Source organism: Heterocephalus glaber, unplaced genomic scaffold, assembly GCF_053883595.1.
Source record: "Heterocephalus glaber isolate CG9 unplaced genomic scaffold, H.glaber_assembly_v1.0 deba00001460, whole genome shotgun sequence".
In the NCBI taxonomy this organism is placed as follows: Eukaryota; Metazoa; Chordata; class Mammalia; order Rodentia; family Bathyergidae; genus Heterocephalus; species Heterocephalus glaber.
The window spans coordinates 1,388,891-1,406,325 of record NW_028258307.1 but is presented as its reverse complement, the minus strand read 5'-3'; the positions used below and the strand labels follow the sequence as shown (position 1 = coordinate 1,406,325).

At 44.6% G+C, this 17,435-nt stretch overlaps 1 protein-coding gene across 2 annotated transcripts in view; it reads right to left on the bottom strand.

The window, feature by feature from the left end:
* Pinx1 (PIN2 (TERF1) interacting telomerase inhibitor 1) overlaps positions 1 to 17,435 on the bottom strand; it is a 70,974-nt gene that overhangs the window by 42,727 nt on the left and 10,812 nt on the right. For both annotated transcript variants that reach the window (XM_004848446.4, XM_021261358.2), the window contains exons 5-6: positions 13,360 to 13,452; positions 7,866 to 7,942 (exon numbers count right to left, since the gene is read on the bottom strand). In XM_004848446.4, the coding sequence (XP_004848503.1) occupies positions 7,866 to 7,942; positions 13,360 to 13,452 (170 nt within the window). The remainder of the gene's footprint in view (positions 1 to 7,865; positions 7,943 to 13,359; positions 13,453 to 17,435) is intronic.

Here is a 17,435-nt window from a genome sequence, read left to right as displayed (position 1 = left end):
TGGGCAAAGGAGTGACATGGTCTCAATTACATTTTCAGAAGATCACTCAAGCTGCTGTGGGGAAAATGTACTTCAGAAAACGATCCTATTAGGCTCCAACAGATTTCATTACACTACATCAAGGCATTTATATGTCTACCTCCTCCTCCAGCAGAGGCCCACGACAGCCTTGAAGGAGCCAAGTCCTACTGTGCTTGTGTCAGAGTACTCACTGGCATTGACCAGGTACTCAATAAATAATTATAGAATGGTCAGATGTTGTAACCTTTACGTTTTCTCTGCTTTTTCATTATTGTCTAAGTACTAACAAATTATACTTCCTACGGAGTGGAAAACAAATGTATACAAGCTGTAAGGGTTGTTTTAATCCCTGGCATGAAGAGTCTTAGAAGTCACCAATGCTTGAGGTTCGGAGATTCATGGGTCAAACTTAATGTCCCTGGTAAACACTCTTAATTTCTGCATTTCTAAAGAGGCGGTACTGCTCAAGTGGACATCAGCAGAAGGGAAGGAAGACAGTCTCCCAGAACCTCCCAAGTGGACAGCCCCAGGCTCTTCAGTGGCATTTGTCACTGGTGAACAGCTCCAGAAGGGAAATTTTCTGTGACTTCTCCAGACAATCTGAAGTCTCTTGAAATGGGCTTAATCTCTGAAATCTGTTTTTGCTATCTAATGTCAATGGGATAAGACCTACAGCACGAGGACAGAAGCAGTCCTTGAGATCCTAATACTTTATATAAACAAACTAATCCTAACACCACTAAAACACTGTCACTCTTGTGGGAGCAGGGAGAGCACCTGATCATTTTGAAAACTTACACTCAGTGCTGTCACCTCCATGACACTCAATAAATGCTGCTGATAACAAGGACCTTCTGCCTCAGTTTCATTTTTAAAGCCATGGGCTTTTTATACACAAACGTAATTCTTTCCACGATGCTGGTTCAATGGTTAGGTTCAATGTTGATCTTATGAAGAAATCTGATTTGGTTCGAGACCAATTCGGTTTGCAACCAGCATCACAGAAAGAATTAAAATCATGAACCAAAGTACTACTGTACTCTAAAAGAAAGCCTAAACTTCTACCCAATATTGTCATCATCACTGGAAGGGAGACTTTTGCTTTGGGCATTACTGATCATAAACATCAATTAGAACAAAACTGATACAATAAAATTGCTACCTGGCAGAATGGCACCCAAAGGCCCCTTTGCTGGACAGCTGTGAGGCTGGGAGGACTGGAGGCAAGGAGTGAGTTCCTTGGTCTGTCTGCACCATACACATGGGACCGTGTGTCAGACTACGGGTTAATGCTGCCCCGCTTCTGAGGAAGCCTCAGTGCATCCTAAGTGTGAGCGATGACACAAAATGCACCAACAGCAGTAAGCCTGGAGCACCAACTGGCCAGACACATGGGGCACTTCCTACACGTGAGCCCCTCTGCTGAGGGCTTCACCGGGCTCTTCATCTAACCTTAACCAGGTATTTTATTATCTCCCCTCACAACTAAGAAGCAGAGGCTTGGAGAGGTTCAATTACTTGCTCCAAATCACATATTCTTTCAAGTACTTGTGAGCCCAAGTACAGGCACATCTGACTCTCTGGCATCTATGCATGATACTACCTTCCACTGACTGCACCTCTGCCTTTAGAAGGAATGAGAAGGGGAGATCCTCTCACTAGATGGCACGACTTCCTCATCCTACTGTAAGATGTCGGGACTTAAGGCCCCCAAGCCCCTCCAGCACTGGCCTTGGATTTTAGAGTAAGAGATATGTGGAATCGACCACGTGAAATCCTGCGGGTGTGTTCCAGCCTTGCCATGAGGTTTCATGGTTTTTTTTGTACCAGGGATCGAATTCAGGACCTTGCGCTTGGGAGGCAGGCGGCTGCACCACCAAGCTAAATCCCCAGCCGTGGGTTTCATGTTTTGCTAGACTGCAAGGAAAGAAAATGATTGGGATCTTTAAAGAACCATTCCAGTTATCTGCACACTAAATCACCCCAAAACGTAGTGGTTTCAGAGTGCCATTCATGTCACCATCTTACTTTATTTCTGTGGGTCAGCAGTTCAAGGAAAGTCTTGGCCACACAATTCTGGCTGAGGGTCTTTCTCATGTAGCTGCTGGTAACTGCTGGGAGAGCAGGGGCTGGTCTGGAAAGCTCCCCACACTCCCCACGATGCAGGCTTGGGGAACCTGTAACCGTACCAGTCACGGTCATGCCCTCAGACTAGTCTGAGACTGGGCTTTCCCACAGCATGGTCTCAGGGTGGCTAGATTAGTCACCTCACAGCCGTGGGAGCACCAAAGCATCCCTGCAGGTGGATTTGGCTACAAGCAAGTCACAGGCCTGCCCAGGAGGAGGGGAAGGGACTGGGCCCTGTCTCCTGAGGAGGAAGTGACAGTGGAGCACACAGAAGTTGCAGTCCCACTGGGTCACCTATGGGAAACACAAAATTCAGCACCCTGATTTTATAGATAAGAGAACTCAGTTTAAAGATAAAATGGAAAGATCCAAGAATGCTGTCTCCCCCCACATTCAACTTTCCAAATAATGTGTTTATGTCTTGAATCTGCTAAGACAGACGACCTGCTACTAAACCAGAGGATCATTTGATTTCTGGTTCGAAAACACTGAAGACTTGACATTCATCGGGATAAAGAACATAAACAGACAAAGCCAAAATTGCTCTAGAATATGGCAATCAAGAAAAGAGGTCTCAATAATTTTCTTTCCCTGTAGTCTAGCAGAAACATGAAGCTGCACGCCAAGGCTGGAATTCACATGGTCGATTCCACATATCTCTTACTCCAGACTCCAAGGCCAGTAAGAGGGGCTGGAGGGGCTTGGGGGCCTTAAGTCCCAACACTTACAAGGTCAAGAACCCGGCAGGAAACCAAGCACCTGGTGCACCCAGAGGCCGGCCAGCTGTGCCAGCCCAGGTTCCCTCCTTTTTCCACAAGTTTCATCCATCACGACTCCTCTTCCCATTTTCCTAACTGTATCTGCTAGACTCTTTCCTGTGTCCCACTGCGGAACGTGCTTCCTGAAAACCTCTGTCCCCAGATGAGTCTCTGGATGTACACCTTGCAAAAGCACCCAGGCACTAACACGACAGGTCAGCCACGGCCCTCGGGGCAGCCGACAGCAGGAGGCCCACCACCTTCATAGTGGGCAGCTTCCCAGCAGCACTCTGGGTTCGGGCAGTGGCCGGGCCATGTGCTTTGGCTTAGTTCCTGAAACTTATGGACAGGTTACTACCCTCTACCTTTCCATTTAAATGCTACCAAATTAGACCTTTCTAGGATTAAATTGAGACTGCACATCTTCATAAAATTTCACCTTAGAGGCAAGTAGGTTTTAGCCAAATGTCCCAGCTTAGATAATTTTGAATCTTGATTTTGTATCGTTGGTCAAATAATGACAAGACTTACTTAAATCATTACTGCAAAAAAAAAAAATTTAGAACTCAGGTGAATCATTTGGCATGTTCACAGGCTTACATTTACCCCACTAAAAGCCTCTTCAATAGCAGATGAGCTTAGTAACATGGTGGTGGGAATGCTGGCACTGATGGGAGCTGCAGTGAGGGGAGCACTGGCTCCAGAAAATCCATTTGCGAAACTCAACCCAGTTTACCAAGAGAGTTTATTAGCATGAAAATTGAGAACAAAGAAGAAACAGCCTTCCATTTCAGTAAAAATTAATCTCAAGATGTGAAAAAAAGATCCTTTTCAGAATCCTCTTCTCTAGGAGGCCCTTAAGGCACTGAGTTGAACCAGAAGGATGGTCCAAGATACCCCATGAATCCACCTAACCAGAAGAGGAGGGAGATGGAAAAGAAAGGGGATTTAGGATAAAAGACACAAATGGAACACAGGCTGCAAAGGAGCCATGCTTTGATTCAAAAAGCAAAAGCCACCAGCAGAGTTCAAGGAAAGCTATCATTCACTGGGTATCCTGGGAGAGAATAAGAATACTCACAAGGTTTCTGATTCAATCAAGTCACCCAGGTAATGAGATTGACAATTACTCAAGAGGAGCCTATGTCAGGGGCCTGTTGTTTGGAGAAACAAAGTGAGATTGTTGGTAACACATTCTCAATCCTCAATGTAGAATAGGAGTATTTTTTCTAGTGATAAGGCTGAATCAGGAAACACACTGGACAGAGGAAGGAAACCGGGAAGGTGGGGGAGGGAAAAAAATGAGAGAGGGAAAAAAACTAGCACTATAGGAAGTTCAACCAGATAGGAACTAAGGGAATTTGTTTTTCAGTGCCTCTAGCTTCAATTTGGAAACCAAGTGAGAACTCTGACTCTCTCTCTTCCTTACACACACACACACACACACACACACACACACACACACACACACACACACGTACACAACTCCAGGAAAGCACTGGGCAGTACAAGCACCTCCTGCAGGTCTCGAGGGACCCAAATAATTTCAATTCAATATACTGGATCATTTCTTTGTCTCTAGAAAGTACAGAGAGCTCTAATCTAGGGGCATTCCACTCCAGAGTATAGTCTTCCACTTAATGTGACAAAAATACAGTGGGGAAAGGAAGGTCTTGGAAATTACACGTGCATAGCCAGCCATTCTCCCACAGCACAGGTCTACAAGTTTTCTGAGTAGCGGACACTTTGTGATGATTCTTCATTCTTTAACCAAGTACTTCTGAACAGCCAGATTCAGCTAGGAACTAGTGCCTCTTGGCAGCCTCTGTGGCTGGAGGAAGCACTGAGCACCAATAAAGCTACTGTAGGTCCCTCAGCTGCTACAGTCTAACTCCTAGAGCAATGAGAAACAGTTAAAGCTATGAAAAACTGTCCCAGTCTAAGAAGCAATGCCTGAGAGTCCATTTCGGGAAAACTGGTTTGATTTTTTAAAAACACAAAATGGCATAAGGAAAAATTCTCTATTTATCCTATCTCAAGAATCTACCATGGACACCAGCATCTACCAGGGAGGCAGGTTGATGAGTACTTCTCACTTTCAGAGGAGACACACCGAAAACATTTCAGAGGAAATGATATTTCAAACATCAACCCTGTAGCTATAAAAACTATGATTTTAAAGATACATAACAAGTCCATTTTTTAAAAAGGAAAGTAAAATGAGGTTCCTCGTTACTGAATCCCTACCAGGCACCACACGCTGAACCAAGCACATAGCAGAACCCAGAACTGGGACGCCCCAGTCCTAAGCTGTTCACTGTGCAGTGCGTGTGACCAATGAAAAGATCCACACATAAAAGACAGTGGATCAATGTCTTCACTAGATGTACAGAGGCAGAAACAAAAGGAGTGATTTAAACTTTATAAACATGTCCTACATACCTTGTACAGCTTCAATTATTATTTTGATGTACTTTCCTGTTTATTTAGAAATACAAAGAGAGACCTAATTAAGAGATCAGATTCTTGGCTTGGTATAATTTGTTCTGCTACACATACAAAGCTCACCAAGAGAACTCACATTTTAAATGCTTTTTGGGGGATACAGGTGGCAATTAAATGCACAGTTCTAGATTTTAAAGTTTCATCTTGTATCAAGGACTAGAAATCCAGCGAAAGTTCTGGATTCTCCATATCCATACAATTGCGTGAGTGCCCACCTACAAATTTTGCATGCCTCCTGAAGGTGGTCCCAACTTCACCACAACGAGTAAACACTAAGACACTGCCCAAAGAGCTCTCAGTACACACACAACAAATCTACATCACTTTACAGTCTGGTATACTTCTGAAATTTCTAAAGCAAATGACTTCACTGATTGATAGGCTAAACTGTAAAGACATCAAGTGATGTGATGTCTACCAGGACTTCTCTGGAGACCCCTGAGACAGAAGACAGAAGACCTAGCATGGGTAAGTACAGTGACTAAGCCACAGAAACCACAATCACCCTCAAATCCTGGGCTCTGAGCAAACTCAGCTCCAAACCATGAAAGAGCCATTGGTACCATACACGTTGTATTCAAGCTGCAGCAGTGGGTGCTGGGGTCAGGGAAGGCAACGAAGGGGTGCATAACTATAACTGGGGTAGCAAGAGCGAGATGTCTTGTGGTGGAAGGACAGTTTAAGCTAGCAACAGAGACAGTGGCTACAGAGTCCACAAATGTGCCCAAACTACACACCAATGCTAACTTCCTGTTCCATGCCCTGCCAGAATCACAGAAGATACTAACAGCTTGAGGATACAGGAAAGGGTACAAGGAGCTCCTTTACCCTCTCTTTGCAGTTTCCTACGAATCTGTAACTATTTCAAAATAAAAGGTCAAGCTCCCCATGACCATTAACCAAGAGGTGGAGATGTTTCTTGGACATAAATATTCAGATCAATCGGCTCAACTGAAAGACCAGAAGAGACAAATAATACATCAACTGTGCTCCAGAAACTGCTTTCTCAACTGGGACTCTGGCTCCAGCCAAGAATGAACACGGCTCCCAAGGCTGACATTAGGCCTCATGCTTCTGAACTTGTGGCACTCCACCTTGAAAGCAAGAAGTGAAGTTCCAAAATTTAAACCTTTATTTTCCACCAAATGGGAAGAGTCAAATATTCCCACAAAATGATGACATAGTACTATTACCAGTGTGTCTGATAAAAGCTCAAAGAAAACTGCTGAAGCATACCCAGGTCAGCTAAATGGGAACTGTTCTCAATGCAAAGGCCACAGAACAACCACAGCAGGGCAGAGGCCCCAGAGCCAGTCTGTCTGACTAGTGCTGCTCTTCCCAGCAGCCTCTCTCTCGTGAAGGGACATCCGCTATGGCCCAACGTCAGAACTCCTCCTCCCTCAGGACCAGCTGCTGCCCCACTGCTCGCCACAGACCCTGTAGCCACCAGCCAAGCGGATTTCCCTCTGACGGGGTAGGGCGGATGAGTGCTAAGACCTGAAGGGAAATCACCCAACATAAATTCTCATCACCAATAACTCCAGGCTAAAAATAATACTAAGTAATAAGTATCAATCACCAAGGAAAAAAAGACTTCTCTCAGCCTGGAAAAATATCAGAGATAAATGAAACAAGTCTCTTTTTTATTCTTAAGTCACCATGGGCCTTCACTAGGAATCATCAGAGGAACCAAGTATGATACACCTGAGCAGATTAGTTGAATAATAGTTGTAACAACAATATATTCCAGGTTTTCTTAGACAGCATCAGTTTTATTTTAACCCATTATCTCCAGACAGCCATATTTCAGAGATCCTAATATTTTGACATATAATGTTGTCTCTTACATTTGCAAATGGTGCAAAAATTCTGTGAATTATATGACCAATTTAACAATTAGGATTCACAATTGCGGGTTCACCAAGTTTGAGGGTAGCATAGTCATCTCCTTCTTGTCTTCTGAAGTTTTGAAGTTTTAAAGAGACTCCCTCCACATGACATGGATGGACCACAGTTGAGATGCCCTCACGATGGGATACCTGGCTCCAGAGTCTGCCTGCACTGAACCGTCTCCCCGCAAGCACATTCCATATCACAGCCCAGCAGGAAGAAAACAAATGTCCCTGCATGTGCCTCCCCTCCTGTGGTGACGGGGACACTTTTCCCTTTGACTGTACCAGCAGTGGTACCATCCCTGAGTTTTTATTCTTGTCGTCACACTAGAAACAAACAAAATAGACACTGTGCATCTTTTTTTTAAGATTCCTTATAAAATGTGGCTACCAGCTACTAGCAGCAAGAGATAGAGTTTCAGCTTCGTATGAAGTCCTTACAGTATTGAGTGGATAATTTTCTCTGCACAATACAGCACTGTTAGTAACAGACTCATAGTCCTATTCACACCTGAAAACCACACAGTGTGACAGAGCATCCCAACTGGGTGTGGCTCCGTACCTCAGAAGTCTTCTTGCTCTGCCTTTTCCCAAAAATGCAGTCAAGATCTGTTTTGCTCCGAGATGACAGGTCCTTCCCTAGGAAAACAACATGGTACTTTTCAGTAAGGCCACTCGTTCTAAAACAAAGAGCACAAATCTAAATTATGCAACTTTTAAAAGGAACATGAACTGTAGAAAAGAAATAAACAGTCTTGTAACTACTGCTTTCTACCTACCCCTTAAAAATCACAACTCTTTGGTGAATAAATTAATTAAAGAATCACATAAATGTCTTAGAATCAGAACTCTTGATACTCCCTGTCAACTGTAAAAATAAACTAGAGCACACAGATGTGAGGAAAATTGAGCTTCGGGGCTGACCCTGCTTCTGGTACACCTTCAAGACACAGTTTCTGGGTCTCAGCTCCTCATTATGACAGAGATCTCAATCATTCCAAAGAGATACAAGCTACTTACTGAGGATTATGAAATGCATTTAAAAATACTGTTTGATGCATAGCTTTAAACATTTTAAATTTTCACTCACCCCATAGTAATTATTGACACATAAGATCAATAATTATTAACAGAATAAGTGAAAATTAGAAAGAATGAATGCAAATATAAAGTCCAATAAAAAAAGTTCCTAACTGCAATAGCTATATCATCTATAAACAAAAGGCTACATAATGACAGCAGGAAATTCAGTGGTTCTGGTAAAAACAGTGTCCAAAGGAACTATGGTTCTTATTTTAAAAAGTAAACTTAATTTCAATCTCACAAACCAACTAACTTTGAAACTCACTTCATTGGAATTCCACTTCTACCCAGTAATACACTGTGAGCAGTCAGCCAAATCCTTTCCCATTTGTCAACTTCACGGTAAGTGCATTTTAAAATGTATCTGCTCTGGGCAGGGTGGTCTGGGTCAGACACAGGAATCTGTGTTTCGAGGAAGAACCCTAGTTCCACTGCTGCAGACTTACTTGTCTTTGTGGTTTCCTATAGCAAACTGACTTGGCAAAGTAATGTTATGACCCAGAAGGTTCTGGTTCACTGACTATCACCGGGGCATTAAAATATGATATTGCTCAGTGACTCCATGACATTAAACAACAAGATTCCCTTCAATTTAATGCAAAATATGTACAGAACCAGTTTCAGGGGCAGGAGTACCAGATTACAGGGTACAGTCAGTGTGAACTGCCCAGAGTGGGGCAGGAAGGCCCCACTCTGGCTCTATGCATTGCCCCTTGCCTCCACCTAGCTAGAAACCAGCCTGTCTGACTTTGACTACTAAACACAACTTCAATAAAAGACCCCAGAGAAAACCTACTTAAGAACGGGATGTAGCACTGCAGTTAGGAGCCCAGAAGTAAGCCAGAGAAGTGGGGAAGATGACCAGTGCCGGGGCAGCAAGTGAACTAACTCTTGGGAGGTGAAGAGATCTACCCTCAGCTCTCATCAGCACAGCCCACCTCCTCCTGCAAAGATCATTCAGGTGGGAGATCCTATTCCAGAAGAGCACGAGCCGAGCCTAGTTCAAAGCGCTCACCAGCAAGTGCAGTAGCCATGTATCCCTAACCTGTCCCCTGGGATGGAGGAGATACCCTAAAAGGAAATGTAAATCGAGATCTCTTACAAACTAGTTAAACTAAAAGAACAGTTGGAGAGTCAGGCCAGGAGGGCACGGCAGATCACAAGCTAAAACAGGCTGTCAAAATATGAACACACTGAGATTTAAAACATATCTAAAAGTCAAAGGGAAACTGCCGAGCCAGCAGACAGTAAGCTGTACCAAGGCAGGTGCAAGTGTTTCTAGTTTTGGTGATGGGATCTCCTATCACAAATTCCTATCCTCTAGCAAAGTTCACATAAGTAAATGTGGAAACCAGGACTGTTATAGGCCTTGCTCTGGATTATTTCTGGAAAACAAGAACACAGAGAAGAAAGAAGAGTCAGAGACCACTGGGAAGGAACTTAAAGATGGGGAAAATGTGAAGATGGAGGTGATTTTGAGATTGCTACTAGTTAATGGTTCAGACTGAATAGTTTGTAAACATAAAACTTCTGGACAAACTGTACAAAAATTGAATTTTGAAAGCTTATTAGCCTCAGTACTGAAGTATGGTGATATCACAGGAATTACTGCTGATAAATCTTAGAGAAAAGGACAACATGAAAAACCTGAAAAGAACAGGAAATATGTATAATCTACCTGGGTTTGGCTCATCTAGCCATGGTTTTCAACTGGCCATAGCATTCTGAGAACTAGGAAGAAAGGCTTCCAGCACCCACGCTAAAGGAACGCCGCCGGCACATCCATGAGCAGTTCACAGGAGGGCAGTGTGTGCCGGGCTGTGCCAGCTGCCTGCCTCATCCCCTGGCTACTAGGTTTCCAAGCAATCAGAGCAGCAAATGGAGGCCCAACACTGCTACAGTGAGATAGTATACCATACCGATGCCCACAAGGAAGGCAAATGGAGAACTGAGGAAATGTGAAGATTTGGAATCATTCCATTTAAGAGCAAAGGAATAACTCAGTAAGCTCTAAGAAAAAACTGTACTATAACTGAGGCTCACAACAAATGTGTAACACTGGGCACAGTGGTGCATGCCTTTAATCGCAGCAGCTGAGAGGTATAAAGGATTACTGTGAGTTCAAGGCCAGCCTTCGATATACAGTGAGACCTCATCTCCACATAAAAAACAACCAAACCAAACCCAACAAACGCATAGAGTGTCGAGTTTATTCAGAGTAGAAAGGGGCAAGGAAATGGAGTTTTTAGAAATGTATTTGTTAAAGAAAAAAAACATAAGGTTTATGTAGGTAGCTTCAATTCATTAGAAAATGCCTTTGCATTCTTCAAGAAGAATAAATATGAAAATATTATACTCTGATTTTTTTTTCTTTTCATGTAACACATAGGACAATAAGCCCAAAGGAGAAAATAGAGCAATTTCACTAAAAGAGAATGTTAGAGAATCAGGAAGTCTGGAAGGAAGATCAGTGTGGGGTGGGATGAATGAGACCCAAGTAAGCAATAAAAAGGTAGCGTGAAATGGTGCTACTTGGTATTTAAATGTCTACAGAATCAGAAAAGAGAATGAGGCTCCTCAACGCCACATTCCGAGTATGGGAGGTTAAAAACACACACACATTAGAGTTAGGTTTTAAATAAAGCCAGATGAAAGAAGCAACTTACAAACACGTAATAAATTATTTCAAAGCAAAATTATAAACTTGAGGTTATCAGTTGTGATAATTATGTAGTCAATATTTAGGCAGTAGGAAATTTTATAGCACCCATTTGCTATGGTAAAACTTTTATCTGCAATCTTCACTGAGCTCTATAAAGTGTCATCCACTTATATTTGGTTTTCTGGACCACAAGTGGAGTCACAATGGGAATCATCCCCACCAACTAAGAGAATCAGTAAATTTCAATGTGAGCACATCCATGGGCTAAAATCCCTATTATTCATACTGCCAAAAAGCACAAGCTCCATGAAGGGACCGACTCTCATTAATCAGGAACAGGCCCTACTTTAGGCCTCACAGTGACTTGCAAGTGTCTCCTCATTTTACAGAAGAGGGATGTGAGTTTGAAGGAAGGAGCTGGTTTGATCTGTCCAGGAGCATCAGGCCAGAGGCCAGGCCTCCTGGGACCTAGGGCAGGCTCCAGGGCCAAACCTGTGGGCCGTCCTTCACATCCAGTACCAACACTGGCTGGACAGCAAAGAGTTCCTTTCAAGAAATTAAAAAGCTTTCACTGCAGATGGTGAAGACCTGTGGTGGTAACAATTTTCTTCACCACCTGGTCTTCTTCCTTCTCCCATCTTCTGTACTTATTTCCCGACATGTCCCCCATCACCGAACTCAATCTCCTCTTCTGCCTGACAATTTATCTTGAAATCCTGCCTCTCTGCATATCAATACCTCCCTTGTCCCCAAGTGGGGCTAATAAATACGCAAACTTTATTTTAAGAGAGAAAATGAAGGCACAATGCCCCAAGCAGTTGACGGGGTCACCAGCAAGGGAGTGGCTTAACTAGAAACAGAAAGCAGATGCTCACGGCACCCAGTAGATTAAAGCAGATTAGAGGTTTATCCAGCTGCAGCAAAGGCTTCGGATGAAGTCAGGCATGCAGTCAGGTACAAAAGGACAAGTGGAAGACTCTACGTGCAGACTGACACCTCCACAGGCTGCCGTGCCATCCCCAAGCTGAGGTCAGGCTCTCTTCCTCCCAGGCGCCCTGCCACAGCCCCCTCCTGCCCATCCCTGTTTTTCCTACGGGGCTGAAGGGCTATGTAAGGGACTGGGGAAGAGACTACTGTGCTTTCTTCCAAAGGACTGAGTGGCCAGCAAATCTGTCTTCTGTCCTGCAGCAGGGTGGGGGCGGAGAGAAACCTGGTTAGAAGCTTTATGGCCTAACGCTCTTGCCTGAGGGGAAGAAGAGGAGCCACTCACAACACGCCTGCTGAGAGAGGGAAGGGACAGTACCAGGCTCTCCTTGGACACAAGTCTTAGCTTCAGCTCTGCCAGGGCCTCTCACTGAAACCAAACCCAGTTCCACCTTCTGGGATCCTTGCCCCAAATGAGAAACACAATCAACAGTTTCGAGTAGTGGGAATTCCGTCTCCCACCACCATTTAGGTGGGCCTAGGGATTAAGGGTCTCCAATCCAGCTGACAAAACTAAAGCAGGGACATGCCTTTCTTGGAGTCTATCTAATCTCCCAGAGAAGCACTATCTGAAGTGGCCCGATGCCACCTCATCACCATATGTAGTACACTTTAAATATGTTATGTAGTAAAATAGTCTTTGTGGCTATACTATGGGAAGAAACTGGGGAGTTGATTATTAGTTCAAGTTAAATGGTTTCTCAGCAGTGCAAGACTGCCACCTAGTGGTAAAAAGGGACAACTGCGTACACAAGGATTCCACAGGCCCTGGCAAAAGGGGCATGGGAGGTGATGACGGAGGCAGACAGGACTTTCCACCCAGGTCTCAAACATATTTTCCAACACCACCTTGGCGAGAACGATGGTGTGCTTACATGAACTCTCCATGAAATGGAGAGGCTGGGATGACCAGGGTCAACCTGGGAATGTTACTTTATCACAGAGGAAATATCTCTCAATAAGCTATTTGACACCAACGTTAAGCTCTGAAAAATATGAAGATGTAGGTAAAAACACTGATCAATAAATTAAAATTGTCTTCTGACCTAGCCACACAATGTCCCTGGTTTCCTCTCAATGGCCCATTAAATTCCGTTTTCAGCTCTGCCACAGGACCTGTCCACACTGAAGGCTCAGCTGGGCCACAGAATCTGAGCCTACATTTTAAACAGAGCCTTGAACTGCCCTGGCTCCATCCTGGCAGGCTGTCCAGATGGCCCATTTAGTACACAAATAAGGCAGTCACTGGTGGTGAGGAGCTAAAAACGTTCCAAAAAACTAAGCATGAACACACAGATTTCAACAACAAATAAATGTTCGATCTTACCTTTTGTGAATTTCATGTAATGAACCCGGTTTTTGGAAACTTTGGACTTTTCCTCAAGGCTGAAAGATTTCCTTTCCTTGTTGTCTGGGGAATCTTAAAGAGGAAAAACACTACATTGAACTCCTCATAATTCATTCTCATTTATTCTCTTCTAATCAAAGGTCTGTCTTAGGATTTTTAGGAGCCCCATCATTTATTACTGAACTCTCACCAAATCATAAGAGTTACTTTTTAAAACTGTGAACTATGGGTTGGGCAAACTTTCCCTCCAAAAATTTATGAAATTCTCGAGCAAGAGAAGTGAAAACCTGTTTTCAAACAAAAATCTATACATAAATGTTTATATTAGCCTTATTCATAATAGTAAAATACTAGCTTACCCCAAAAATCCTTCCAAACGTGAGTGAAGGGCTGAGCCAACTCTGTGCCCTCACGGCAGGCCAGCACCCTGCAGGACAGAGGACCCGACCACTGATGCATACACCTGGCTGGGCCCCGGGGCGTTTGCTTACTGAAGAAATCACTCTCAAAAGGGTACATACTGCACGATTCCATTTATTTAATATTCTCAAAACGGCAAGGCTACAGAGACAGGAGAGATGGATAGTTTCCAGGGGTCAGGAATGAAAGTGGGGTGCCAGAAGTTGGAAGGATCGGGTGGAGGATGTAGCTCAGTGGTATAGCACCTGCTTGGCAACCGCAAGGCCCTGAGTTTGATTCCGGGTACCAAAAAACAAAACAAAAAACCCCCAAAATAACACACATACACGCACGCACGCGCGCACACACACACACACACACACACACACACACACACAAGTTGGAAGGGTGGAAGGTGGGTGCGAATACAAAGAAACAGCAGGATTAACTCTGCATCTCAATTGCGGAGGCGGCTGCACGGATCTCCACTTGTGGTAAATGTGCACATGCAAAGAATGAAAGCTGAGAAGCATGGTGAGAAGTCACTGAGGTCCAGGATCTGGCTAACACGAGGTATCAATTTCCACTGCCATGGTAACATAAGACATCACTCTGGGGGAAGCTGGAGGAAGGGTTTTCAGGATTCTTTGTACTATTTTGTATTTAACAATTATAAATGTATAATGACTTCTAAATAAGAAGTTATTTTGAATGTGAATAGAGGTTAAGACAGCCTGAAGGATCATCAAGAAACAGATGAGATGACGACGGTGAGTGTGAAGGAGAGCTGGCACTGACCACCGCGTGAAAGTCAGCTTTCCTGGGAGGACACCTACAGAGACAAGAACAAAACCCATCATTCAGGAATGCGTGTCTGTGCTCATTCCATGTGAAAAGAGGGAAACGCGTGCAATACCAAAGCAGTCCATCTGGGTTCGGGTCCATTAGAAGACATTAACTAGCTGCCTGGATCTCCTCTGACTCGACTACCTGCTCTTGGAGTTCAGATAAAAGAGCACCACAGAAACAGAACACCTCGGGGAGAAGGGAGTGAATTTCCCTGTTGTTTTAAGGACACCTGGCAGGGGGTTAGAGAAGGGGAAGATGAAGACTTTCACCTGGATCCTGGAGCACAAGCCCAGGCTCCTGGGCAACATGTGAGGCGCCGTGACCCTTGCCCAGCGCTGGTTACCAGTTTCAAAGGCAGCGTGCGCATTCCAGAGCGGGCTCAGGGCCAGCTGAGCACAGGTGTTTCAGGTGGCTGGACCGCACCTAGCACGGGGTGATGACACCAGCTAGCTGAAGCATTCTCTTCTGCAGCTACTTCTCAAGAACATTTTGGGGTTTTTGGTTTTCAAAAATATCCCACCCAGAACCTTTTTTCTCCCTTTTGTGATCAAGAACTCTCACATTTTTAGGGCTGACATTCCAAACAGAAATCATCTAGGAAACTACTAGATACCACCAGCGGCTGGTGTGAGGTGTAAGGCTGGATAAAGCTTTCTGTGCATCGTGCATCCCATTTGCACAACTGCCCCACAAGGAAGCAGGTGGGATTACTGAACTGTCGGAGAGGAGGAGGAGCGCGGCACAGGCAGGAGGCGGCTCTGACAGGGCAGCACCAGGCAGGCACAACTGGGCCACACGACCCGATTGTAGTGCTGTGTCCCTACTGAGCAACCGTCAGCCACGCAGGGCACCACTCCCCATCTGGCCCACTCCGGGTGAAGGGTGCCCACGCCTGGACGGGGCCATGTACCTGCTGCCCACACACACTCTTCCCAGCACTGCTCTAGGTGGAGGGCAGCATCCGCCTGGCTCTCCTGTCCCACATGCCCTCTGCCGTGGTGCGAAGGGAGAAGGGCATGCATCTCCTTTCACCCGGGACCCGTGAGGAACAACCCAAGTACTGACCTTGGGGGTGAGTCTTTTAATTAAGGCAACGGAACCAGCTCCCAAGCCACCACTCCAAGAGATGGACTGCCTTTTGCAACTATGCATATATGATTTTTAAAAAGCATGGATGTTGATCTAAAAATGTGAGATACAACATACCGCTTTTCAAAATCTTTTTAGGATATATGTAAGCACAATAATTTTGAAGATGCCTGCTCTAAACCACACATCTGTGTGTAACAGATTCTCAGCATCCCAGTTTACTTCCCGAGATATAGAAAACCATTAGTGAGACCGTATCTCATGGACGTTAGTTAACAAGCATCTCCTAAAACTGAGATAAGTCCACCAAAGAGCTAACCAGAGTCTAGAACAGTATAACTAAGTGGGATAAGGTATTTTTTTAAAAAACTGAAATCTAAAAGAATATGCTGATTTTTGTGTCCCACAAAAGAACAGGTTATTTCTCCTCTCGGCAAGAGTCTCTGAGAGCACAGCACACAATGTCTGCTAGGTTAAAAGGCCAACGGTGTGGACTTGGTAAGCAATCTTAAGGAGATAAGGACACTATTACAGCAGAAAAACACGTTCTAGGCTACTATGTCTTCTACTTTTCAGCTTTAATACAAATAATGTGTGACTGTGATCAGAACGCCACTCCGATGAAGACACTGTATCTACCAAAGATGACACAGCAGGAAAATCATCTATTAGCTCTCCGGGTCCAGGCCTTGGGACAGACTTTCCCTAAAAGGAATCCTGTAAGGCCCTTTCCGTCTGGGCTGGCAATGCCAAGGCCTGGCATGGCAGGGAGCTAGAGATGGAAGAGCCTCTGCTAAGCACTCCTTGGTGCAGGGCTACTGCCCCCTCTAGTGGCCCAAAGGTGGAACTTATCTACAGACGATTAACTCCGCAGCTTGTGGATCACCTGAAGTACTGGCAAAGTTTTAGGCAGAAAAGGAACACTAATCTTGCACAGGTTAACAAGGCACCACCTCTTGAAATCTGCTAGGCATTCAGAGCCCTCCTGACAACACAGGGCTCTGTGGAGCTCTCAAAACAGCCCGCTGCCTGCACTTCCTAGGGCACCCAAGGAAGGGCAACCAAGGAGCACCTGTCTGGCCAAGGTCCTCAAAACTACCGCAATGGGATCTCTCCCTCAGAATGCACCCATCATGGTACTGTCACACTAGAGGAAAGCAGACTCCAGCTATCACCATCAAGTCTCAAAATCAAATCACTCAGCAATCTGCTTTCTCTTGTCCTTATCCATAAAACTCAATCTAGTAGCTCCTTTGTCGATGGGGCCTTGGGGCAGATCATTTCTTGGTATCCCTATGGCCTGCGAAGTTAAAGCTGGGATGCCAAGCAGTGCAAAAAGGACTGTCTCCCTTTATAAGAATGGGTGTGTGCAGGACCTAAGAGAAGGAACCAGACTCAAGCTTTCATTTTCTCTGAGGATATGGGTGACAAAGGCCCCTCAAGTCCGAGAAACACCCTAGTTATGACCTGATCTGTTTAGGAAAAGTAACTGTTGATTATACATCATTAGTCATTAAGATAGAAGCTGGTCCCTGGTATTCAAATTGATACATCCGTTTCTCTAAAAAACATCCTTCTTTGAAGAGTTAACCTTCATTACAGCCTTAATGGGAAATAAACTACATGTTATATTTTACCTGAAGTCCTATCAGAAAGAGCCCCATGCAACTGTTTTACCATGAAACGCACCGTGATACCTAAGTGTAGTTAAAATCTGT